This window comes from Hemiscyllium ocellatum, chromosome 6 (assembly GCF_020745735.1).
Source record: "Hemiscyllium ocellatum isolate sHemOce1 chromosome 6, sHemOce1.pat.X.cur, whole genome shotgun sequence".
NCBI classification, from domain to species: Eukaryota; Metazoa; Chordata; class Chondrichthyes; order Orectolobiformes; family Hemiscylliidae; genus Hemiscyllium; species Hemiscyllium ocellatum.
Window position 1 is genome coordinate 19,574,868 of NC_083406.1, and position 27,449 is coordinate 19,602,316.

General features: G+C 43.7%; 1 protein-coding gene across 5 annotated transcripts in view; it reads left to right on the top strand.

Moving 5' to 3' along the window:
- Nucleotides 1-27,449, top strand: part of LOC132816381 (dedicator of cytokinesis protein 9-like) — a 349,182-nt gene that overhangs the window by 179,515 nt on the left and 142,218 nt on the right. For all 5 annotated transcript variants that reach the window (XM_060825856.1, XM_060825860.1, XM_060825855.1 and 2 more), the window contains exons 5-9: nt 4,998-5,067; nt 13,658-13,753; nt 15,269-15,403; nt 18,244-18,418; nt 25,792-25,871. In XM_060825856.1, coding sequence (XP_060681839.1) covers nt 4,998-5,067; nt 13,658-13,753; nt 15,269-15,403; nt 18,244-18,418; nt 25,792-25,871 — 556 coding nt within the window. The remainder of the gene's footprint in view (nt 1-4,997; nt 5,068-13,657; nt 13,754-15,268; nt 15,404-18,243; nt 18,419-25,791; nt 25,872-27,449) is intronic.

The window sequence follows — 27,449 nt, forward strand, 5'->3', positions numbered from 1 at the left end:
GGCCTCCTTCTTCAAAGACCACAATTTCCCCTCCTACGTGGTCGACGACGCTCTGCACCGCATCTCCTCCACTTCCTGCACCTCTGCCCTTGAACCCCGCCCCTCCAATCGCCACCAGGACAGAACTCCACTGGTCCTCACCTTCCACCCCAACAACCTCCAGATACATCGTATCATCCTCTGTCATTTCCGCCACCTCCAGACAGACCTCACCACCGGGGATATATTTCCCTCTCCACCCCTATCGGCATTCAGGAGAGACCACTCTCTCCGCGACTCCCTGTCAGGTCCACACCCCCCACCAACCCAACCTCCATTCCCAGCACCTTCCCCTGCAACTGCAAGAAGTGCAAAACATGTGCCCACATCTCCCCCCCTCAAGGTCCCAATGGATCCTTCTATATCCGTCGCAAATTCACCTGCACCTCCACACACATCATTTACTGTACCTGCTGTACCCAATGTGATCTCCTCTACATTGGGGAGACAGTCCGCCTACTTGCGGAATGTCTCAGGGAACACCTCTGGGACACCCGCACCAACCAACCCAACCACTCCATGGCTGAACACTTTAACTCCCCCTCCCACTCCGCCAATGACATGCAGGTCCTTGGCCTCCTCTATTGCCAGACCCTGGCCACACGACGCCTGGAGGAAGAGCGCCTCATGTTCCGCCTAGGAACCCTCCAACCACACGGGATGAATGTAGATTTCTCCAGCTTCCTCATTTCCCCTCCCCCCCACCTTGTCTCAGTCCCTACTCTCGGATTCAGCACCGCCCTCTTGACCTGCAATCTTCTTCCCGACCTCTCCGCCCCCACCCTCTCTCCGGCCTATCCCTCACCCTCACCTCCTTCCACCTATTGTATTCCCAGCGCCCCTCCCCCAAATTCCCTCCCCCCTACCTTTACCTCAGCCTGCTTGGCACACCAGCCTCATTCCTGAAGAAGGGCTTAAGCCCGAAACGTTGATTCTCCTGCTCTTCGGATGCTGCCTGGCCTGCTGTGTTTTTCCAGCACCACATTTTTCAGTTCTGGTACTCCAGCATCTGCAGTCCTCACTTTCTCCTAGCCTATAGACTATGCCCATCAGTGACTTTATCCTCTTAGAATTTCTAATTTCCACCCAAATTGATTCAACCTTATTCTCCATGGGACCTATACCATCTCCCAGCACCGTCCTGATGTCACTCTTGATTATCAGAGCTACACCACCTCCCTTACCTTCCTGTCTGTCCTTCCGAAAAGTCTGATACTCCTGGATATTTAACTTCCATCCGTGTCCATCCTGTAACCACGTCTCAGTAATGACTACCAAATCATATTCACTCGCGATGGTTTGTGCCATTGTTACGAATGCTACGAGCATTCAGATAAAGTGCCTTTATGCTAGCTTTATTACTTTCATGATTTCCAGCATCTCTAATAATAACTCCTGAGTTATCCTTTTTTGTTTCTTTCATTGTCTGCCTTGAACCTACACCTTCCTGTGCACGTGCTAACCTGTTGCTTACCTTTTTATTTGCCATCACACTCCCTGTCGACTCCCTTTCCCTTCACCCTGACTCACTAGTTTAAATTCCTAGTGACCCCACCCTATTTATCCTTTTCGCTGGAACATTGGTTCCAGATCAGAACCACATTCCTGATGAAGAGCTTATGCTCGAAACGTTGACTTTCCTGCTCCTCAGATGCTGCCTGACTGGCTGTGCTTTTCCAGCACCACACTTGTTGATCCTAAGACAGTACCTGAGGAACTCCTGTAGAATTGTCCTGGGGTTGAGATAACTGGCCTCCAACAACCATGGCCATCTTCCTTTCTGCCACCTTTAAATTCAACCAACAGAGAGATTACCCCTGATTCCCATTGACTCCAGTTTTATTGGGGGTCATTGATGCCCTTTTTACATCTCTCTGTATCTCTACCCCTCATTTTCTCCCTTTAAGGGATCAACATTGACTCCAGTAGGGAACCAAAGGGCCTTTATGTCAGTCGGCCATGGTTACATGATTAGCAATCAGTTCGCTTTTTAATTCCCAATTTCACTGGATTCAAATTTCACAATCTGCCTTGGTGAGATTCGAATCTATGACACTGAACATTAACCTCAGCCTCTGGATTACTGATCTGTATTTTCTACATTATCACGACACCACCTCCCCCATTACACTCATCTTTGCTTCACCTCAGCGACATTATCTCTTACCAGCTGTCAGCTCATACACTGCTAGAATCCTCATCTGTATTATTGTGTCTTTATTATCTCTCGATTTGTCTTCCCCAATTAGTTCCTAACCAACCTCTCACCTTCAACACTCTATAAGGAAACTCATTCAGGACACGAGTGGTCCTATTCCAAATGGCATAAAGTCCAGTTCACTATCTGTACTTACTGACCCTGCTTTGGCTGTTCATTTAGCAAGACTGTGATTTTAAAGTTCTCAGGATTGTTTAACATTGAACCCCACCACCAAACTCACCTGGTCTCAGCCTCCGCAGTCACTGTAGATTCCCCTCGAGAGATCTGTGTGCTCCACCATTGTGCCGGTAAGCTCAGCTGAACTTTGAAATTCTGTTCTTTAATCTCTTTGCTTATCTGCAGCTTTACCTCTTATTTTCCTCCATTCGGACTCAACTTAAAACCTACTTCTTTCACCAAGTTTTGGTCACATTTCCTAATATCTCCTAATGTGGTTCTGTGTGGTAATTTTGTTGGTAATGCTGGTCTGAAGCACCTTGCAATGTTTTACTGAGATAAGGCTGCTGTATAAATGCAAGTTTTTTGTTGCTAATTTGACATGTTACTCTCGACACCAGTCACTGTTGTTTGGTGTGAAGATAACAGCAAATGGTTGTTCAGATGTTTGCTAAGAACATAACGGACATGATCAGAAAGATACCAAATCTGGTTTAACACCCATGTTGAAATGTATGTGTTAACTGTCACATCGACTTTCTACTAAATCTGTTGCAGTTGACATGCAGAATGGGGGGGGGGGACAGTGTAAAAACAGGCCATATGTTCTGGTGTGCACTTTATAAGAGCAAAAGGACATATTTTGTGCTATGTTACAACAGGGTTAATATGTCAGACAGGTCACTCTGCAGTTATTTAAGAGCTACTAGGTTGCACCTCAACATTGTGAAATTAGCCACGAACCTTAAGAAAACAAAATGGGAGGGCATAACTGAATATATTTTGATATTTTGTGGTGTGACATACTGGAATGCCATTGGAGAAAATAAATCAGCCCAACTATAAGACCTTTATAAATTTAAGGTTTATAAGTTATAGAGCTGGAAAAGACCACTACACCTAACATGCCAGATTTGATTAAATAAGCATCTAGTTGTATCAAAATTTTGGTTGTATGGAGGGGGAAAACAGAATTTTTGATTAGTGCTCTGCCTCTCAGTCAGAAGGTTGTAAGTGCATGTCTAATCGAAGGAGCTGAGCACAACCAATTCAGCTGACAAATCAATGCAGTAACTGTGGGAGTGTTATGTTGTCAGTTAAGATGGTAAACTGAGACCTCAGCTCTGCTCCCAGGTTAAGGGAAAAGATCACCTATTTTGCAGAGGTGTTCCATATTAATGCCTCACCCAACATCACAAAACAGATTACCTTGTTAGTACCATGTTGTTGTTTGGGAGCTTGTTGTGTACTGTTGTTAGCTGCTGTGATTTCTACATGACAACAGTGACTATACTTTAAAAGGAGTATTCCATGAGGGGCATGGATAGGGTGAATAGCCAGGGTAGGGGAGTCCAAAACTAGAGTCATAGGGATGTACAGCACGGAAACAGACCCTTCGGTCCAATCCGTCCATGTCGACTAGATATCCCAACCCAATCTAGTCCCATCTGCCAGCACCCGGCCCATATCCCTCCAAACCCTTCCTATTCATATACCCATCCAAATGTCTTTTAAATGTTGCAATTGTACCAGCCTCCACCACTTCCTCTGACAGCCCATTTCACACACACACACCACCTTCTGCGTGAAAAAGGTGCCCCTTAGGTCTCTTTTATATCTTGCCCCTCTCACTTTAAACCTTGCCCTCTAGTTCTGGACTCCCTGACCCCAGGGAAAAGACCTTGTCTATTTACCCTATCCATGCCCCTCATAATTTTATGAACCTCAAGAAGGTCACCCCTCAGCCTCAGACGTCCAGGGAAAACAGCCCCAGCCTGTTCAATCTCTCCCTATAGCTCAAATCCTCCAACCCTGGCAACATCCTTGTAAACTTTTCTGAACCCTTTCAAGTTTTGCAACATCCTTCTGTTGGAAAGGTGACTAGATTTACATGAAATATTCCACGTGACCTAACCAATGTTCTGCACTGCCTCAACATGACTTCCCAGATCTTGTACTCAATACTCTGACCAATAAAGGAAAGTGTACCAAACGCCTTCTTCACGAGAGTGCATAGGTTTAGGGTGAGAGGGTAAAGATTTAAAAGGGACCTAAGGGGCAACTTTTTCACACAGAGGGTGGTGCATGTATGGAACAAGTTGTCAGAGGAAGTGGTGGAGGTTGGTCCTATTAAACATTTAAAAGGCAGGAGCAAATTATTGCAGATATTGGAATCTGTACTGAAAACAACAAATGCTTGAGATCACAGTGGGTCAGACAGGTCTCTCTCCATGGATGCTGTCTGACCCACTGTGATCTCCACCATTTGTTGTTTTCAGTCAACATATAAAAGGCATATGGATGGGAATATGAATGGGAAGAGATATGGACCAAGTGCTGGTAAATGAGACTAGATTAATTTAGGGAATCTGGCTGGCATGGATGAATTGGACTGAAGGGTCTATTTCCAGGCTGAAAATCTCTGACTCCATGGGGTCATGATCGGCACTATATAAATGCCAAGTTTTCTTTAACCGAGTTCTGCTTTATTTTTGTAAAATCTAGTGCTGGCTTTTTGAAGAAGGCTGTTGTTTTTATGACTGCCACATTATTATGCATTTGTTGGTTTGTTTCCTTACAGCAAAGCACCAAGACCAGAAAAACTTCCAGTTCACGTTTTTGAAGTTGATGAAGATGTTGATAAAGATGAGGTAGTCAATATTTAATTATTCTGATTTATTTGGGAAGATCTAAATTGAGTTGCAGTGGTTGGTAGTTTTTTTTTAACCAAAACTCATGTTCATTTCAATCAATGATTTAGTTTCACAGGCTCACAAACATGTAAGATAAAAAAGGTAAGAAGAAGGCCAACTCCTTCAAATGCAATGAAACAAACTTTCCAGAAGGGTTGGGGTTGGATGGTGGATGTTGTGGTTTTGCCTATTTAGACTTCTCCCTCTCCTTTATTTTCTGTCTGTCGTTCAGAATGTGTGTTCTTAACAGCACACAGAGGGTAACAGAACATCAGGGACCTCACTCGGGTGTACACCAGTCCACAGTCTGTTTCCTGTACCAATGAAATTTATGAATTGAGGAAAAGTAGAAATGACGGAGATGGGAATTGGGAGAAATAGATATATGTAAAATCAGAAAGAAAGCAAAGAGGAAAAAAAAGCTTGGATTAAGAGAGTGAGAAAGGGAAAGAGAGGAAATGAAAAAGAAATCAAAAGCATTTTAAATTTGCCATTATAAAAATCTTAAACATGCATCACCTCACAGGCGTGAGACTCCACAGTTTAAGATTTCTCTTTTAGCAACCTGTTTTACACACCTGTGGAGAAGGTGAGGCTTGAACCTTATTCCTGATGAAGGGCTTTTGCCTGAAATGTCGATTTCACTGCTCCTTGGATGCTGCCTGAACTGCTGTACTCTTCCAGCACCACTAATCCTTGAACCTATGCCTCCAGACCCAGTAGTAGGGGCACTACAACAGCACCACAAATGATACGTTCATTTTCCAGAGAAGTCTGACAGATTGGCATTGCATTAACAGTTTCACATTAATAAAAAGACATTTGTTCGATTAATTGTGTCTTCCTTTTGCACTGAATTTAATGATCAATTAGTGTGCAAATCCTAGCAATTCTCTGAATAACAAGGGACAAGGGGGCTGTGAACTCAATGGGTTGTATTTCACTGGAATAATAAAGGCATGTTAATGATTCAGGTCATTATACAAGTTGACTAGCGAGTTCCAGAGATTCACAGACCATGGTGTTTCTTAATCTTTTGAGCTTGCTGTCCAGTTTGAGGATTAACAATGTATGTGTCTTTAAGACTGATTTGTTGTTCCACAAGGCATTGTCATTGGACCTGATTTTTTGATCTGCACAGTACAGTTTTACACATGAGGAGAAAAGTTGATTATCTATCACTTCAAGGTGTCATATGAATGCAGCTGCAACTGAGAAGCAATACAAACACATTTGTGTTTCACTGCTACAGGAACTGCAAGCATCCCAAAGGAAGTTATTGAAATGTTTCCCATCATAAATTGTAAATTATTGGATGTGTCTTGAGGACTTTGAACTAATTTCCAATAAGGTGTTACAATCTTGTTCCATGAACTGATGTTCCATAACTTTATAGAGTTTGATTATAGCAGTTGTGTAGACAGTTCAGTGCATCCCACCTTAAAAAAAACACGGTGACCTTGTAAGGAGTGTAGCGGAGATTCACCAGAACATTCCAGTTTACTAAGGGTTAGGTTATGTGGAGAGACTACACAACCTAGGCTTGTAGGAAGGAGCGGGGGCTCTGAAAGTTTTGCGGTTTCAAATAAATCTGTTGGACTATAACCCGCTGTCATGTGATTTTTGACTTTGTATTCCTTAGAATGCGTAAACTAAGGGGTGATTTACTTGATTCTTTAGGATTTTCAAAGCAATTGATTGGATAGATACTTTACGATTTCTTGCAGGAGTCTTAGACTCGAAAACTCAGAAGCCAGGTCCTTCAGGAAATAAATTAGGGAGCACTTTTTCTCACAAAAGGTGTTGGAAGTTTGGAACCCTCTCCCACAAAATGCTAGCTCAGGTAATTAATTTAAGTCTGGATAGTAATTTTTCAAGACTAGAGTATTCAGGGATACGAAGCAAAGGCGGAGGGATGCAGTTTGGATATGGAAGAGCTATGACCCATTCAATGCAAAACCGGTTCGGGAAGCTGAATGTGCTTTTCCTATTCCTTTGGACTGGAATCTTTCACTAAAGAGAGGGAACATTGTGATTGTTTATCCCCCTTTTGAGGAACTGTGCACCTGAGCAGAAAAACAAAATCTTGCATTGAGAAGATTTCATTTCCAATTCTGAGACATTCACGAAATAGGGACTCCCATTCCAAATTATGTGAAGCTTGCATAATATGAGTATGGTATTGTAACTTTCAACTATTCAGTTACATTCAGCACATCTTGTAAGTTCAGTTTGTACTTTATGCAATAGTGTCTCGGATCCCTGTGGTACTCCTGTTTTATTAGAATTGATCTCTTCATTGTGCTGTATCCTTCCTGATGACATGCAAGACACATAGTATTTTGGCCTGTATTTTTGTTTCTTTTCATTAATTGAATATGGGCGTCACTAGTTAGGCCTGTGTTTATTGTATATCTGTAATTGCCCTTGACAAGGTGGTGGTGAACTGTCTTCTTGAATGCTTTAGTCCTTAGGGTGTAGAGACACCCACAAGGCTGTTGGGGAGGGAGTTACTGGATTTTGACACAGTAATGGTGAAAGAATGGTGATATACATCATCCAAGACAAAGTGATGTGTGCTTTAGAGGGGAACTTGCAATGGACCATAGCAGGATTTGCATTACAGAGAGAAATGCTATGATCTAGTTCATGCTGTCTGAAAGGAGAGTGCAAGCAGATTCAGGAATAACATTCAAAAGGGAGTTGGATAAATACTTGTTTTAGGAAAATGAATGGCAGGGGCTATGGGGAGTGAGACTAATTAGATGTCCCTTTCATGCGGTTAGTATAGATAGAAGGGGTAGAATAACCTTTTGTGCTCTAAGGTTCTAAATTTCAATTGAACACATGAAATAAGAGCTAGAGGGACCACTCAGCCCCTCAAGACTGAACTGTCATTTACTGAGATCATGGCTGATGACTCCAGCTGCACTTCCTACCTGCCTCAAACATCTGTATAACTCAGCCTTGAATGTACTGATTGACTAAGCCTCTGTTGCTCTCTGTGCAAGAGAATTACAAAGATTTCATCATCTTCCGAGGAATTCCTTCTGAACACTTTCATAATTGGGAAAACACCTTATTCTGAAACTCAAGTTCCAGAATTCCCCATGAGGAGAGCAAACTTTCAGGATCTACTCGGTAAAACTACCTCGAAATGTTTTATTTCGTTAAGATCGCCTCTCATTCTTCCAAATTCCAATGAACTTAGACCCAAGCTGCTCTGGCTTTGTTCAGAAGACAACCTCTTCATCCCATGAATCAACCTAGTAAACTTTTACTGAACTGCGGAGGAGAAAGTGAGGACTGCAGATTTTCTGAAATGCTCCCAGTGTAAACTTATCCCTGTTTAAATGTGGAGACCAAGACTTTACGCAGTAAACTAGGTTTAGATTACTTACAGTGTGGAAACAGTCCCTTCGGCCCAACAAGTCCACACTGACCCGCCGAAGCGCAACCCACCCATACCCCTACATTTACCCCCTACCTAACACTACGAGCAATTTAGCATGGCCAATTCACCTGACCCGCACATCTTTGGACTGTGGGAGGAAACCAGAGCACCCAGAGGAAACTCACGCAGACACGGGGAGAACGTGCAAACTCCACACAGTCAGTCGCCTGAGTCGGGAATTGAACCCGGGTCTCTGGCGCTGTGAGGCAGCAGTGCTAACCACTGTGCTACCGTGCCGCCCATATCTGGGGAGGTCTGGGGAGAAAAAAGGTTCTTATCATTTGAGCACTGATCTCAGGACTAACTAGTAACTTCCGGGTGTAAGAAAAAGAAATGAAAGGCTGACAGCCTTTGCTTTTTATTATAGCTCTCCCATTGTGGGAATGTAATTGGTAAAGGGCACTGTGTCAGGGGCAGAATGTTGGCTCAGTTCTCTAAGCTGTCTCTTACTTTTGCATTGGAACCAATGGAACGGCGCATAATTGAGATTAGAAATTTAAGTGATTATCATCTACAGTGCTTTAGCATTCTTGATTCCATTCAACTCTCCCTCAGTTATTGCTAAGAAGAAAGGTGTTGCTGAAGGTTATTGTTGTGCAGTCATCATGGCGGACATATGAATGCCAAATCTCAAGCAGTCACATTTTTTAAAATGTCAGGAGAAGAGGGCGGTTGTTGGTTGGTGAATCGACTCTTATTGGCTGGAGTGCTGCAATGGAAAAAGCAATGGGGAACTAAGATGCTCCAATCTCCCAATCAATTTTAGAAAATGAAAATTGAAAGTTTGGGGTTGGGGTTAAATTTATTGCAACCTTTTTTTCTGATTCAGGTTTCTTTAATAGAGGTTGTAACCTTTGGTGCCAGAAAAAGAGGGGAAAAACCCTGCTGAATTCCAAGTAATTAGATTCTACTTCAGTGTAAAATAAATTGTTTAATTGGTTGGCTAATCTTGTATCTGTCTCTTAAATGACTCATTTTCCTTATTCCTGCCTCTGGCTTTATATGGAATAATTTCTTTAAGATCTTGGTTTTAACTAAATCAGACATTTTAGCTTTTGCAGATAGTAAAATGCATGCCTGTTATTGAACATGCTAAAATGAAGGAATATTGAATTTTCTTTTTTAAAAAAACTGATGACTTTAAATCTTGAAAAGCAACACTTTGATCATCAGCCAATCCTCTGTTGGCAGAGTTTGTAGGATTAGTCACTAAGTAAAAGTTGAGAACCCCTTGTAAATGAAATCAGAAGCTTCAGTGCTTTGTGAACAGATTGGTTTTTTTCAATTCAAGCCACACAAATGACTTGACTTCATGGTAGAATTTTTTTTCATGGAGGACGTGACAGATGGTTTGCCAGACTTTCGTGTGGCAGGATTTGAGCATGACGGCCTTTCACTCTTCCTGTCTCATTCACTGAGCAAATACAACATGTGTTGTATTTCTGACCAGTATAGATCAGGAAGTTTCCAGATCCAATCTCAGTTCAAGCAGAGAAACTGCTTCCTCTGGTTGGCGGAGTCCAGAACAAGGGGCAGAAAATTGGAAAACGGGTTGCTCACTGGCAATAGCAGGAAGCACTTCACCTTCTTCTCTGAAGTTGTAGAACATCAACTGAAAAGTTCAAATTAAGATTGATCGATTCTTGTTGGGTAAGGGCTACAAAACAAAGGCAACCAGATGGAGTTAAGACACAGATCAGCCATAACCTCACTGTATGATTTGGATGAGAATTTAGGAGGCATGGTTAGTAAGTTTGTGGATGACACCAAAATTGGTGGTGTAGTAAACAGCAAAGTAGCTTGTGTAAGAATACAAAGAGATCTTGATCAGTTGGGCCAATGGGCTGAGGACAGGCAGATGGAGTTTACTTTGGAGAAATGCAAAGTGCTGCATTTTGGTAAATCAAACACGGCCAGGACTTTTACAATTAATGGTCGGGTTAGTAATGTTGAGCAAAGAGACCTGGGGGGGGTTCAGAGACATAATGTTCTGAAAACTGTGTCACAGGTGGTTAATTTAGCATTTAGCACATGTGCTTTCATTTACTCAGACCATTGAGCTTAGGAGTTGGGACATCATGTTAAGGTTGCACACAACATTGGTGAGGTTTCTTCAGGAATACTGTGGTTTTTCTGTTTGAGATTAGATTCCCTATAGAGTGGAAACAGGCCCTTCAGCCCAACAAGTCCACACCAACCCTTCGAATAGCAACCCACCCAGATCCAATTCCCTCTGACTGATGCACCTAACACTATGGGGCAGTTTAGCATGGCACATCTTTAGATTGTGGGAGGAAACCAGAGCGCCCGGAGGGAACCCACACAGACACAGGGAGAATGTGCAAACTTCACACACACAGTCACCCAAGGCTGGAATTGAACCTGGGACCCTGGTGCTGTGAGGTAGCAATGCTAACCACTGAGCCACCATGCCGCTGCTAAAGGAAGGATATTATTAAATTGGAGAGAGTTCAGAAAAGCTTTACCAAGCTGTTGCTGGGACTACACAGTTTGAGTTCTAAGGAGAGACTGGATCAGGCTGGGACTTTTTTCACTGGAATACAGGAGGTTGAGGACTGACCTTATAGAGGTTTACGAAATCATGAAGGACATGGATAGGTTGAATAGCCAAGGTCTTTTCCATAGATAGGGGAGTTCAAAACCAAAGGGTGTATTTTTAAGATGAAAGGAGAAGGTTTAAAAAGGGCCCGAGGGGCAACCTTTTTACACAAAGGGTGGTTCATAATGCAGACTGAACTGCCAGAGGAAGTGGTAGATGCAAATACAGTTACAACATTTAAAAGACATTTGGACAGGCACATGAATAGGAAAGGTTTAGAGGCGTATGGGCCAAATGCAGACAAGTGGGACTAGTTTAGTTTGGGATACCTGGTTGGCATGGACATATTGGAACGAAGGGACTGTTTCGGTGTTGTATGACTCTGTGAATGGCGGAATACTCCGCTCTGAAATATTGTAAATACTTTTAAATACCTCCCTTTGTGGTGATATGGATATTACAATCACAATGGACCTTGTCAGAGAGGAGGGAAGATAATGGCCCAAAATTACTGTTGTGATTTTTTGTGATCAGAATTAGGCTTGGGTATGATGAACGTTGTTGTTGAAAGAGAAATGATGTCAAACCTTTTACTCTTGTACTTCTAAGGACAAGATTAGCCAAATTTCATGCGAACAGGACAATTTATATTCAGGAGAAAAGGTGGTTGATGGAAAAGGTGTTGCGATGGAGAAAGCAAATGTTTCAGCAATAGTCTGTTTTCAAAAAAAACAATGTTTAGTATTTGGATGTGTGTGACCTTGGCCCCATCTCTAATTGGCCTTTATTACAGCTCAAAAGTTTGCTGGGCAGTTTTGGAGCAGCAAAAAGTCAACTGCATTGCTATGTGACTGGAGTCACATGGAAGGCAGAGTAGCAGCACAGAAAATAGGTTCAAGAGTAGGCCACACAGTTCAGCAATCCCCTCGCTGATTTTTTTTTAATATGATTTGTCTAAAAATACCATTTTCTCCCCCACTACCGCATAATCCCTTGGCACCTTTAATGTCTAGAAATCTGTTTCCTTGCTATGTGTGGTTTGACTTCAACACCTTTCTGTAGTCGAGAATTCCATTGGTTCATCACCACCAGGTGAAGAAACCTCTTCCCCTCAATCCAAAATGGCCTACTGCCTATTCTGAGACCATGGCCTCTTGTTCTGGATCAGCCCTGACAGGGGAGAAATCATCCCTGACTCCAGATCATCCAGCCCTGTCAAACTTTCATGCTTCACTGAGATTCTCTCTCATTTCAAACTCCAGTGAGTCCACACCCAGCCGACCCAATCTCTCTCCATGCAATGAACCCATCATCCCAGACATCAGTCTGGTGAATGACTCTATGGCAAATATATCTCATCTCTTGGGTAGGGAGACTAAACTAGGAGAAAGTGAGGACTGCAGATGCTGGAGATCAGAGCTCAAAGTGTGTTGCTGGAAAAGCGCAGCAGGTCAGGCAGCATCCAAGGAGCAGGAGAGTCGACGTTTCGGGCCTGAACCCTTCTTCAGGAATGAGGAAAGTGTGTCCCCCAAGTCCCTCCTCCCTATCTTTTATCTTAGCCTGCTGGACATACTTTCCTCATTCCTGAAGAAGGGTTCAGGCCTGAAACGCCGACTCTCCTGCTCCTTGGATGCTGCCTGACCTGCTGCGCTTTTCCTACAACACACTTTCAGCTAGAGAGACTATACTGCACATATCACTCCAGCGTGATCTCACCAAAACCCTGTACAGCAGTAGTAAGACCTCCTTGTACACGAATCCTCTTGCAATGAAGGCTAATTTGCCTGATTTAGATGCTAACTGCTTGCTTTCATTGAAAAATGTACAAGAATACCAAGGTCCTTTTGTGCATTAACATTTCGTAATCTACCATCATATAAATAATAACGTGTTGTTCTGATTTCCCTACTGAACTGAATAACTTCATATGTATCCACTATTTTCTGCATCTGACATGTATTTGCCCATTTTCACTAAATCGCCTGGGGGCCTTGTTACTTCCTCCTCAGCATTCTCAATCCCACCAACCTTAGTGACATCGGCAAACTTGGAAATCTTCCGTCATATAAATTGTTGTTAAATAGCTGGGACTCGAGCACTGATCCCTGTGGTATCCCACTTATCGCCACCTTTCACTGTAAAAACGATCCGTTTATTTTTATACTTCATTTTCCCGGTTTGCTAACCAATGCTCAGTCCATGCCAGTATATTGCTGTCAATTCCACAGCCATCTCTCATAAGGGACCTATCAGCCAACTCGGAAACAGAGTGGAAACAAGTCATCCTCAGTTCTGAAGGACTGCCTCAGAAGAAGAGTACCTCACCGTGTTCCTGAAGGGTGGCTTGCTATATTAAAACGTGACCACCAAGTTCAGAGAAGAAGGCTAATAATTTGGATGCTCTGATCTGGTCAACACCATTTTCGATGGTGTTGTGCACTTGTTGAAATTGATGTTGAGGAATTTCGGCATATTTTGAAGTTTCTGATATAATTTTTTGTGAATTGGTTATGTGACAATTCTTTTTAATGTAGGATACAGCTTCTCTTGGCTCACAGAAAGGAGGGATCACTAAACAAGGATGGTTGCACAAGGGCAACATGAACAGTGCGATCAGTGTAACCATGAGGGTGAGACTTCTTCCACATTTTATCAAATTATTACACTGTACACTAAAATGGATCTGTAAAATAGTTCTAATATTTGCTCAAATAACTTTATCAGTGGCACTTATCTATTAAGTGATTACAATTTCAATTATCTGGAAAAGATGATCTGGTCATTATCACAGTACTGTTTGTGGGATCTTGCTGTGCAAGCTGACTGCTATGTTTCCTACCCTACAAATGTGGCCATACTTCTAATGTTTGAAAGCGGTGAAGTTTTGAAAGACCCTATACCAACTTAAGTCTTTGTATCCGTGTTTAGAAAGACTTTGGCAAGCTTTGAGGTTGTGCTATAGAAATGTAAGTTTCTTCCTGCATCACCACACTGTGCATTAGAGGAGGAAAGAGACACATTAATCGGCTCTACCCTGTTTGTTTAGATAGGTTATAGCTAAATTCAGTGAGTTGGGGGCAGTGAGGTATGAATGGGGCTGAGGCAGGGACATGTCAAAATGTGAGAGAGTTACGCTCAGGGACTGGGGTGATTGGAGGGCCTGCGATTTTTGGAAGCTGGGAGAGATAAGTGAGTGAATAAGCACAGGAACAATAAACCAGCGCCCATTCATCTCTGAGCTGTGAGCTATGTAAGATATGAGATCAAACTATTAACTTGAATATTATCAAAGATCCTTTTAAATTGGTGTCACTTGGATGTGATGGTCGAAGACGAAATGGTGTTGGTGGATTGCAGGAAGGAGTCGTTGTATCACGTTCAGGAAATGCATACCAAGTGCAAGACAAATACTTGAGTAGACTGAACACTTCCTAGAAGTGCCACCCTGACATGACCTAACACTAAAGGTTTTCCAAGCTTGATCTTCATGCCTCCCTGTCACAATTCAACTGGTCTTCCAGTGAGAGCTGACAGATCCTGGTCAACTTTGAAAACTTCTGTCAGCTAGCCTCTTTGCCTGCTGTGGTCCAGTGTGATTTGTAGACTTTGCTCAGGATGACAATCTCTTTTCTTAGACTTAAAAGCTAAAGACCAAACGAAAATGCATTTGTCTGGAGCCTTTTCTATTTCCAGGGTATCTTGAAGCATCTAGCCATCGAAGTAATCACTACTGTGATGGCGGAAACTTCATCAGCCAGATCACGTAGGGCAAGATCTCACAAATATTGACCCAGAAAATCAATGAGAATGCCCCATCCCATTTGGACAGTGTCCATAGAAATTTTGGCATTCACCTGAGAGGGCACAGTACTTTGGTTTCATGCCTGATCAAAAAGATGGGCTCCCCTGATACCGCAGCACTTCCTCAGATCTGTACTGGAGTGTCACTCTGGGTCATGTAATCAAGTCCCTGACCTGGGATTTGAACCCAGAGCCCTCTGATTCAGAGGTGAACGGTTGAGTCCCAGCCGACACTGAATGAAATTGGGAATTTGGGAGTTATTGGGAAACAAATGCTGTATGATGCTGGCTGTGAACAGATAAACCTTGTTTCCTTCAGACTCAAACTCATTTTCTGTCCCCAGTCATTCAAGAGGCGTTTCTTCCACCTGACTCAACTTGGAGATGGATCGTACATTCTTAATTTTTACAAAGATGAGAAAATCTCGAAGGAACCGAAGGGCTCAATCTTTCTTGACTCTTGCATGGGAGTGGTCCAGGTAGGAGATCACATGTTACAACTTATGATTTACTGCAAATGGTAAGGTCCTCAGGAGTGTTGCTGAACAAAGAGACCTTGGAATGCAGATTTATAGCTCCTTGAAAGTAGAGTCGCAGGTAGATACGATAGTGAAGAAGGCATTTGGTATGCTTTCCTTTATTTGTCAGGGAAGTGAGTACAGAAGTTGGGAGGTCATGTTGTGGCTGTACAGGACATTGGTTAGGCCACTGTTGGAATATTGCATGCAATTCTAGTCTCCTTCCTATCAGAAGGATTTTGTGAAACTTGAAAGGGTTCAGAAAAGATTTACAAGGATATTGCTAGGGTTGGACGATTTGAGCTATAGGGAGAGGTTGAATAGGCTGGGATTGTTTTCCCTGGAGCGTTGGAGGCTGAGGGGTGACCATATAGAGGTTTAAAAAATCATGAGGGGCATGGATAGGATAAATAAACAAATCTCTTCCTTGGGGTAGGGGAGTCCAGAACTAGAGGGCATATGTTTAGCATGAGAGGGGAAAAATATAAAAGAGACCTAAGGGGCAATTTGTTTTCACACAAAGGGTGGTACATGTATGGAATGAGCTGCCAGAGGAAGTGGTGGAGGCTGGTACAATTGCAACATTTAAAAGGTATCTGGATGGGTATATGAATAGGAAGGGTTTGGAGGGATATGTGTCGGATGCTGGCAGGTGGGACTAGATTGGGTTGGGATATCTGGTTGGCATGAAGGGTCTGTTTGTGTGCTGCACGTCTCTATGAATCTATAACTTTTTTTTTCAGGTTGTCTAATTGATGGTGAATCTCTTGCTAAAATTTAAGTTAACTGTTGAAAGCTCCTGTCTTTCTGTTTTGCTGTAGATGGGCATAAAGACCCACAATCTGACAGTTTGTGCATCTGCTCAGATCAGAACAGTTTGGGTTTTGTATAGTTCTCTACAGAAGGTGAGATTCTCCAAACTGGAGCTGTAATGGCTTCATGTGGAGACGGTGTGAAATTAGATCAGAAGACTCCTGGAGAGAGTTATTAATTTGGACATGACTGACTATTTGTTGTGTTTCTGTATGTAACCTTCCAGTGTGGTCAAGGATGCCCCATGTTCCTTAATTACGTCTAGCATTACTGAGATAAGCTATGTTAACACATTTTTTGGAAACCTTCCACTTTCTCAAATAATAAAAAATCCACCCATATCCTATAATTCTCCTTGTCTCTCAACCCACTCTCTCCTCTCCTTCCGACTCCTAGTGTCTACCGACTGTCCTTGATCCCCCTCCCTCTCCAGCTCGCTTAAACTACTCATGCCCTCACTTTCCTGCTTGCCTTTCCTCTCCCTGAAACTCTCTCCTCCTCACCCTTCCTCTCATTGTACTCCCTCTCCTCCCCTTGCCCAAACTCCTCCCCCCCCCATTCGTCCTGTTTCCCCATCTACCCCTTGCCCTCCTTCCTACCTTGTCCATCCTCCCCTCTTCCTTGCTCTCCCTCCTGCTTCCCTCCCTCCCCTTTCTAAAGACTAATCCCGGTGGTTTACAGCATTTCCTCAATGTTGCTGATCCTGTTTTCTGAACTGTTGTTGCGAGTGGAGCCACCAGGATAGAACCCACTATGGGGGAAGTTGCAAGTTGCTGAGCTAATCCTCAATTAAAGCAGAATGTAAGAAGCCAAAATCTCCATTCACTATGTAGTGATGAAGTTGCTAAACCAGGTTTCTTCCTCGAACGTGAACGTGTTGAGAGGTTCCATGGCAGCTGGAGACGTACTGAATCTTTATAGGAATTTTGGCACAATTTCTGTTTATTCAGATCCCTTTTTGGAATTGTTAAGGACCAACTGTACACATTACCTTTGTTTAAGGAACATGGGTTTATCGATTATTCACTCTAGTGGAGCTGTGAGAACATTCTAGACTGAGTTCTCTGATTTCTGACAGAAGTCTTATGTTCTTGAATAGGTCTTTGTCAGTTTCTGAAATATCTCAGATGCTTCAATGAGCTATCTCCCATATATCTGTGAGATATGTCTGGGACAACAAACTTCCTGAGAATGGCCTTATTAAATAATATAATTTGCATCAAGTCGATTCTGCTTCTTGGTCACTGTTTGAGTTCAGTTCAAACTGTTCCTGACCTTGTCTTCCAAATAACTCCGAGATGAGCTTCACCTCTGACTCATGACCAGGATGACTTACTTTCACCTCTGCATCATTGCCTGCCTTATTCCTGGTTCATTCTTGTTGAAACCCTCACCCATGACTTTGGTGCCTCTGAACGCGACCGATCTGGTGCGTACCAGGCCATTCTCCCATTTCCCAACCGCCATAAGCTTAATTCATCTGAAATTCTGTCCACATCCTAAAACTCACTTCCACCCCTCCCCCATTCTGCTCGAAGATGTACGCAAGCACTTGGCTCACAACACCCAAGTTTGAAAATCCTGGCTGTGGTTTTTGAATCCCTCTGCAGTCTGGCCCTTTCCAATCTCTGCATCTCCTCCAGCCTTAGACTGTCCAGAACATCTGTGCTCCTCCAATTCTCTTCTCTTCCATTTTGTCCATTTTAATTGCTGCACCAGCTGCCAGGACCCTAATGTCTGGAATGCTGTCCTCAACCTTGTTGCCTGTCTCTCAGCTCCTTTAAGGCACTTCTCAAAACCTACCTCTTTGCCTAAGTCACCTGTCCTGTTGTCACTTTACGTCTCAGTTTCCAATATGGTCAAATGATGTACCTGTGCAGTGAGCCGGGTATATAAATGCTATATAAATGCAAGTTAGTGTCATTACTGGCATTTCTAAAAGCTTTTCAAACACAAGATGTGAACGAGAGAGCTTTCTTGTTTTGCAGAACAATAGAATCCGACGGTATGCCTTTGAACTGAAGATGCAGGACAAGAGCAGTTACCTGTTGGCAGCCGACAGTGACCAAGAAATGGACGAGTGGATTGGAACCCTGAATAAAATCCTCCAGAGTACCTTTGAAGCTGCCATGCAAGAGAAGAGAAACGGCGAGTCACTGGAGAGTGAGTTTGAATCAGATTGTATTTTTCCTGATCTGCGGGGAATGGTTTACCAAGACTGACAGGGAACACTAATGGGGATTGGGGGATTTAATTTCACACTCTGCGAATAATTGTGCCAGATAGGCCAACAACTTATTTCGGGGGTGAGGTTGGGACGGAAGGCCAGTGATCAAAGTCCAACTGGAATCTCAGGCTCCTTGTGGCATCAGGAGCATTTGGCGACTGTGGTCATTTTCAGTTGGGGGCGCCCTGTCTATTCAATACCTGTGACTGCTGGCTGCAGTGCCCTCTATGTGCTGGAGGACCTCCAGCTTTATCTGTCTGCCTGCTGCCTTCAGTTGTGTGACAAGTGGGCTCTTCAGAGTCAAGATTAGTGTGGTGCTAGAAAAGCACAGCAGGACAGGCAGCATCCGAGGAGCAGGAAAATCGATGTTTCAGGCAGGAGCCTTTCATCAGCTCTTCAGCCATACCCAGCCAAAATGCACGTTGGATAGTAAACAGCCAGTATAGGTTTATTGAAAGTTATTTTTAGTGCTTTTAGAGTCAGTTACCTAAAAAATGGAGGATTGGATGTGCTGATTTTAAACGCCTTTTTTTGGTGATCACCCTATTTTTAGCTGAATTATTCAAACTGCAGAAGTTACCACTCTTAAGTAAATCAAGGAATACTTTAGAGAAAAGGTAACAATGCATTGCATTCTACTGCCCTAACGCACTGGTTCATCAAAAAGGTTCTACGTTTATAACTGTGGACTGGATTTTAGCAGAATCCAACTTAACCTGCACAATTTCATGTAGATTTGAGCCAAGTATCTTCATTGTGTGCAGAACAGTAACTCCACTGTTTAGTGGTTACACCTTGCGGCTCCCTGAAAGCAACGTTTAGATTTAAGCTTTTCAGTTCCAAAAAAGCACAGCATTCAGCATTCCAAAATAAGAATTGGATTACCCGCCAATTTTGTTTGAATTCACTGGCCGGTTGGAACTCGAATCCACTTCATTTATTTGTGACTCAGACTAACCCAAAGATCAGAGCACAGTGTCTGGCTGTCAAGCAAGTATGTGAACTTGAATTCTGAATTCCATTTGCGTAAAAGCCTGGAAACCACCTTTCTGCCTTTTCTCTGTGACAGAATCTCAACCGGCAAAGGAATCTTTTTCTAGAGCCGCTTGAATTGTTTTCAGAAAGAAACAGGATGTTAGGATATGTGCTTTTCTGCACACAATTGTAATGCGCTTGCATGTGCTGTGATTTTTATTTTCAATGAGAAAGCTTCCAGCCATTTTAACTTCAGATGTCCCTGCAAATATAAGGGTCAGGAATGAGGTACCTCAGTTCTATGGAGAGACAGAAGAAGGTGATGTTGTTCTCCTTAGATCTGAGCATGTTAAGAGGAGATTTGATAGCGTGTTCTAAATCAGGAGAGGTTTTGATAGAGTAAACAAGAAGAAACTGCTACCACAAGCAAGAGGATCAGTAACCAGAGGACACAGATTTAAGATGGATGTAAGCTCTTAGACTTCTCCTAACTCTCCCTGGATCATGACCCTATCATCAAACACCAGGCTATGGGGTCCACAACCCTCACTAATCTCATTTATGGATCACCTCACCACACACAGCTTCCAAGCCCCTTAACCTTGTACAGCCTACTTCCATCTTCCTAATATCCACCAACAGAACTGCCTGGCAGATCCATTTTTTCTGCCTGCTCCTGTCTCATGGATCCTCCTCTTCCTACCTCATTTCACTATTTTCTCCTCTTGTCCAGACCCTTCCAACTCACATCCACGATTCTTCTGATGCCTTGTGTGACTATGGGTCCCTATCCCTTTGAAGGTTACATGGAAAGTCCTTACTCCAATCCTGCTTGGGTCCCTCCCCACAACTGGAACATTGATGACTTCATCGGTACTGCTTTCTTCACTTATCTGGAATTGGAAAAATTTATCAATTTCGTTTCCAGTTTCTAGCCCGCTCTCACCTTCACCTGATTCATCTCTGACTCTTCCCTTCCCTTCCTCAACATCTCTGTTTCCATTTCTGGAGATAGCTGACCACCAATATCTACTACAAACCCAATAATTACTCTAGTTACCTGGACTCGACATCCTCACACCTCCTTCCTGTAAAGACTGTATTCTACTCTCTCAGTTCCTCTGTCTCCACTGCATCTGTTCTGGTAAGACCAACTTTGACAAGGGAGCCTCCGAACTATCCACTTTCTTCGTCAACTGAAGAATCCCGGCACTGTGGTTGACAGGGTTGTCAAGTGTGTCTGTCCTGTTGCCCACACTTCTGCTCTTACCCCCTGTCTTCTCTCTCACAATGACAATACAGTCCCCGTTGTCCTTACCTACCATCACGCCACCACCATCCATATCTGGAGGATCATTAGCCACCATTTCGACCAGTCCAGCGGGATGCCACCAGCAGACACACATTCCCCTCCCCTGTCAGCGTTTCGTGGGGACTGGTCCGCTCTTCCATCCCCAACATCTCCCCACACCCCCACTGTATCTTTCTGTGCAATTGCAGAAGGAGCAGCACTTGCACTGTTACCTCACCACCTCCTCATTGTCGAAGGCTCCCGACACACCTTCCAGGTGAAGCAACGATTTACCTGTACTTCACTCAATCAAATCTGGTGTACTTGCTGGTCACATTATGGGCTCATCCACACTGGGCAGATGAGATGCCCATGGGGCAGAACACCTACATTCTGTCTGTAAAATGAGCTTCCAGTCACTTGCCACTTCAACACACACCGTGTTCCCATGGCCAACATCTCTGTCTCAGGCTTGCTGTGGTGTTCCAGTGAAACTCAGCACAAGCTGAAAGAACAGCTCCTCCTTTTCCGCATGGGACCCTGTAGCCTCAGGGCTCACTATTGAGGGTCATTAATTGTAGAACCTGAACACCTTTCTCCATATCCTTAACCACACCCCCTCCCCCTCACCACCACCACCCCCCACCCCGCCCCAAACCCTGTCATGACACGAGCTGCTTTCAGCGCAGACAACACTTTGTTCACCCATGTATGGTCCCCATGATCTTCCTTCTCCCTGGCTTACCATTTCCCATCTCTTTGTCTGCCTAAGTGACTTGCTGTCCCTCTGCACTTCATCTCCACCCTTTCGCTCACTCCTTTGCCCTTCCAACCTGTCTTCAGCATTTGTACCATCTTTCCCTCACTACTATCAGCTCTGAAGAAGGGTCACAGGACCTGAAAAGGAAACGCTGCTTTCTCTCCACAGATACTGCCAGGCCTGCTGAGTTTCTCTGGTTATTTCTGCTTTTGTTACAGATTTAAGAACATTGAATTAAAAGATCCAGAGGAAAAGTCAGGTTTGTGTTTTTTTACACTGAGTGGTTGTGAGCTGAATGTGGTGCTTGGAGGTTGATTCAATAATGGGTTTCTAAAGGTGGAGAAAACGTGCAGCCTGTGGGTAAAGATCAAAGAGAATGGTACTAATTGGATAGTTCTTTAAGAAGTCAGGACAGCCACAATGGGACTAAACAGCATCCTTCTCTTCGGGTTAGTTTTGTCTGAAAACGTTAGAGGAAACGTAAAACAATGTTTAAAAAAAATTGAAATTACTGGAGGAAGAAAACTCTGGAAGCCAGTCAAATGTTTGCAAAATGATGCAAAATGTTTTTTTTCCCTGGGACTGCTCAAAAATACATGAAGAATTTCAACAATGTTCTCACCGTCGGGCGAAATCAATTCATTACAAAACCCACTTCCTGTACCATTGTGCTATAATAAATGAAACGGCAGATGTTTTGCCACCTGTATCACTGAAAGACTCACTTGTTGAAAGATGAATGTGTACAAACTGCATACCAGCCTCATTAAATTAGTTCATTAAATTCAAAGTCAGTTAAATTGTGTCTTTAACTTCTCAATGATTCATATATGTGCTTTCTGGGAGTCTATTGCCCACCTTTCCTAAAAAAATATTGGAAGTAGTTCAGTGGTGGAAATGTTGACCTTAACAAATGCTACATCAGCCACTGGCCAGCACTCCACCATGAGATGAGTTGTGTGAAATCTGGCATTCTTTATACTTTGTAAAAGCACAAACAGTGCACTTGATGATAAAACGCAGAGTTGCATTTTTTGAGTTTGCTTCTAAATCCTGGAATTTATCTGTCCAAAATGACTTTTGAAAAACTATTTCACTTTCATAGAAACATACAACCTCATCTTTCACTTCAGTCCTTCCTGGATTTGACTATTCTCAGACTCTCCTTGCTAGCTTCCTATAATCTCACCTTTATAAGCCTGAGGTTACCTGAAACTCTGCTGCACATGTCTTCTCTCACACCAAATCCACTTCACCCCTGTGCTCACTGACCTCCGTTCACAGTTCATTTTTTAAAAAAAAATCCTGCTTTCTAACTCTAATGTTTTTATTTCCTCCTTAACTCTGTACTCTTCCACCAGATCCACAAACCTCGCAGGTGTCTATGCTCCTCTAATTTTGATCTCTTTGTACCTCATTGATTTTAATAACTCCAACACTTGCAGCCTTGCTTTCAGTTATCCAGTTCCTCAAGAACTGGAAATTCCTCACTAACTCTCTCCATCTCTGTACTTCTCTTCATTCCCTTAAAGCACTCTTTTTTTTCCACCAACCCTTTAATCATCTCTCCTAATGTTTCCTTATGTGGCTCAATGTCACATTTTGCTTTCTAGTTTTACCTTCTGTAGTTTCTGTGAAGCTTGGTGGGCGGCACGGTGGCACAGTGGTTAGCACTGCTGCCTCACAGTGCCTGAGACCCGGGTTCAATTCCCGACTCAGGCGACTGACTGTGTGGAGTTTGCACGTTCTCCCCGTGTCTGCGTGGGTTTCCTCTGGGTGCTCCGGTTTCCTCCCACAGTCCAAAGATGTGCGGGTCAGGTGAATTGGCCGTGCTAAATTGCCCGTAGTGTTAGGTAAGGGGTAAATGTAGGGGTATGGGTGGGTTTCGCTTTGGCAGGTCGGTGTGGACGTGTTGGGCCGAAGGGCCTGTTTCCACACTGTAAGTAATCTAATCTAATCTTTTTGGGACAGCCTATTGAATCAACACCTGTCTCAAAATACAATTGCTGTTATCTGATTTAAATATAATACATTAGTCCACAAGACATAAATATCTTTTTAAAACAAAAAAAAAAGTTGTTGAATGATCAGGAAATAAAATAATGGTGAATTTAGGGTAGAACTTAGTGATTATTTGGTCTGTTGTATTTCCTGTTTCCTGGCTGCATATTCAATAGAACTGATTTCACAAACCTGAAATCTCATCCAAAATAACTACGTTTAAAGTGCTTTTTTAAAAAAATTGCATCGGATGTCATTTTAAAAATAAACACTTAATCTCATTGTTTTACTGGACAAAGCAGATTTTATAATTTACTTTGTTCCATTGTGTAATTTTAAACTGTTCCTGTGATTATTTAAACACATGAATGACTTACATCTGGTATGGATCTGGCTTAGGGTTAGGAACAGTTTCTCGGAGCAAGAGAAAGAAAATATTTATTCTTGCTATTTTAGTCTGAAAGCTGCTTTAGGAGAAAGTGAGCACTGAGATGCTGGGGATCAGAGCTGAAAATGTGTTGCTGAAAAAGCGCAGCAGGTCAGGCAGCAGCCAAGGAGCAGGAGGATTGACGTTTCGGGCATGAGCCCTTCTTAAGAAATGAGGAGAGTGTGCCAAGCAGGCTAAGATAAAAGGTAGGGAGGAGGGGCGTTGGAAATGCGATAGGTGGAAGGAGGTTAAGGTGAGGGTGATAGGCCGGAGTGGGGGTGGGGGGCGGAGAGGTCAGGAAGAAGATTGCAGTTTAGGAAGGTGGTGCTGAGTTCGAGGGTTGGGACTGAGACAAGGTTGGGGGAGGGGAAATGAGGAAACTGGAGAAATCTGAGTTCATCCCTTGTGGTTGGAGGGTTCCTAGGCAGAAGATGAGGCGCTCTTCCTCCAGCCGTCGTGTTGCTATGGTCTGGCGATGGAAGAGTCCAAGGACCTGCATGTCCTCGTGGAGTGGGAGGGGGAGTTGAAGTGTTTAGCCATGGGGTGGTTGGGTTGGTTGGTCCGGGTGTCCCAGAGGTGTTCTCTGAAACGTTCCGCCTGTCTCCCCAATATAGAGGAGGCCACATCGGGTGCAGCGGATGCAATAAATGGTGTGTGTGGAGGTGCAGGTGAATTTGTGGCGGATATGAAAGGATCCCTTGCGGCCTTGGAGGAAAGTAAGGGGGGAGGTGTGGGCGCAAGTTTTGCATTTCTTGCAGTTGCAGGGGAAGGTGCCGGGAGTGGAGTTGGGCTGGTGGGGGGTGTGGACCTGATGAGGGAGTCATGGAGGGAGTGGTCTTTTCGGAATGCTGATAGGGGAAGGGAGGGAAATATATTCCTGGTGGTGGCGGAAATGATGACGGATGATACGATGTATATGGAGGTTGGTGGGGTGGTAGGTGAGGACCAGTGGGGTTCTGTCTTGGTGGCAATTGGAGGGGCGGGGCTCAAGGGCGGAGGAGCGGGAAGTGGAGGAGATGTGGTGGAGAGCATTGTCGACCACGTCTGGGGGGAAATTGCGGTCTTTGAGTTCATTATTGGAACTGACCCTCCTGGGAGCAAATGCGGCGGAGACGAAGGAATTGGGAACATGGGATGGCGTTTTTACAGGGAGCAGGTTGGGAGGAGGTGTAGTCTAGGTAGCTGTGGGAGTTGGTTGGTTTATAGTAAATGTCCGTGTTGATTCGGTCGCCCGTGATAGAAATGGAGAGGTCTAGGAAGGGGAGGGAGGAGTCTGAGATGGTCCAGGTAAATTTGAGGTCGGGGTGGAAGGTGTTGGTAAAGTGGATGAACTGTTCAACCTCCTCGTGGGAGCACGAGGCAGTGCCCATACAGTCATCGATGTAGCGGAGGAAAAGGTGAGGGGTGGTGCCAATGTAGCTGCGGAAGATGGACTGCTCCACATATCCTATGAAGAGGCAGGCATAGCTGGGGCCCATACGGGTGCCCCAGATGAACTCAGATTTCTCCAGTTTCCTCATTTCCCCTCCCCCCACCTTGTCTCAGTCCCAACCCTCGAGCTCAGCACCACCTTCCTAACCTGCAATCTTCTTCCTGACCGCGCCCACCCCAACTCCGGCCTATCACCCTCACCTTAACTCCTTCCACCTATCGCATTTCCAACACCCCTTCCCCAAGTCCCTCCTCTCTACCTTTTATCTTAGCCTGCTTGGCACACTCTCGTCATTCCTGAAGAAGGGCTCACGCCCGAAACGTCGATTCTCCTGCTCCTTGGATGCTGCCTGACCTGCTGTGCTTTTCCAGCAACACATTTTCAGCGCTGAAAACTGCATTACTAATGGTTTTTTATGTTTAGTTTCAGATGATGAAATATCTGGTCAGGGGAGATCAGACCATGTAACCAGCTTGGAAAGTCTCCATTGTGAAATGACAAAGGTGTTGTTGCTCTTTTTTTCCAATTCTTTAATGATAAAGGCAATTGTGAATATGGAAATATTCAGTAAATTGTTCATTTTAAGTATTAAAAATGCTGTATTTTGACCTTTTGAGCAACTGTTGTCTATTGCTTTTAGGAACGCAGGAATAGGCTATTCAGAACATTGAGGCGAAAGTGAGGAGTGCAGATGCTGGAGCTCAGATTCAAGGTGAGAGTGGGGCTGGAAAAGCACAACAAGTCAAGCAGCATCCGAGAGCAGAAAATGGACATTTCGGGCAGGAGCCCTTCATCAGGAATGAGCATTCCTGATGAAGGGCCCATGCCCAAAAACTCGATTTTCTTGCTCCTCGGATGCTGCCTGACCTGCTGTGCTTTTCCAGCCGCACTCTCACCTTGACACTGATCTCTATTCAGAACATTGAGCCTGCTGTGCCATGAAGGCTGGATTATTTTCCCCACTATCTCCACATTACTTTATGTTATTTTGAACCCTAACCTAACCGAATGACTGAGCTTACACAGCGCTCTGAAGAAGGGAATTCTCAAGGTTCATCCCCTCTGAGTGAAAATTTTCCTCCTGTCAGCCTTAAATTACAAACTTTTTATCCAGAGGTTATTACCTCCTGGTTTTAGACTCACCTCCCAGGGAAAATACCTGATCTACATCCACCCTCTCATAAACTGTTAGAATTTTAAACGTTTCAATGAGAACACTTCTCATGCTTTGAAACTCTAGAGAGTACAGACTGGCTTTCCTCAACCTCTTCTCAGAAGACAGCGCCACCATCCCAGGGATTTATTTGGAGAACCTTCATTATACTCTCCCGAAGACAAGTACATCATTTCTTAGATAAGCAGATCAAATGTTATGCAGTACTCTAAGTGAGGTCACACTGAGGCTCCATATGACTGCAACAAGATACTTTTACTCCTTAACTCAAAACCTCTAGTGATGAAAGCCAGCAGACCATTCACCTTCCTAATTGCATGCTATTATAAACTATTGCTGTGATTATTTAAACACATGAATGACTTATATCTGATATGGATCTGGCCTAGGGTGAGTAACTCTTGGACAAGGACACCCAGGTACCTTGGACACCTACACTTGTCACCAGTTATGAAATATTCTTCCTTTCTATTTTTTCTATCAAAGACTCCTTGTGTTCTCCTCGCAATTTTCCACCCAGTTTACTGTCTTCCACAAACTTGAAATGATTACGTTTGGCCTCCACGTTCAAATCATTTACATAGCTTGTGTGGAGTTGCCAACCCAGCACTGACCCTTGCAGTATCCCAGTAGCAACAGCCTGCTGCCCTATGAATGAACTGTTTATTTCACAGAGGGTGGTTCGCGTGTGGAATGAACTTCCTGACAAAGTGGTGGGTGTGGGTACAATTTAAAAGACATTTGAATAAGTACATTAACAGGAAAGGTTTGGAGGGATATGGGCCTGGAGCCGGTAGGTGGGACTAGTTTAGTTTGGGATTACATTCGGCATGGATTGGTTGGACTGAAGGGTCTGTTTCTGTGCTGTATGACTCTGTGACTTTGCTTTCTGTCTATTAACCAAATC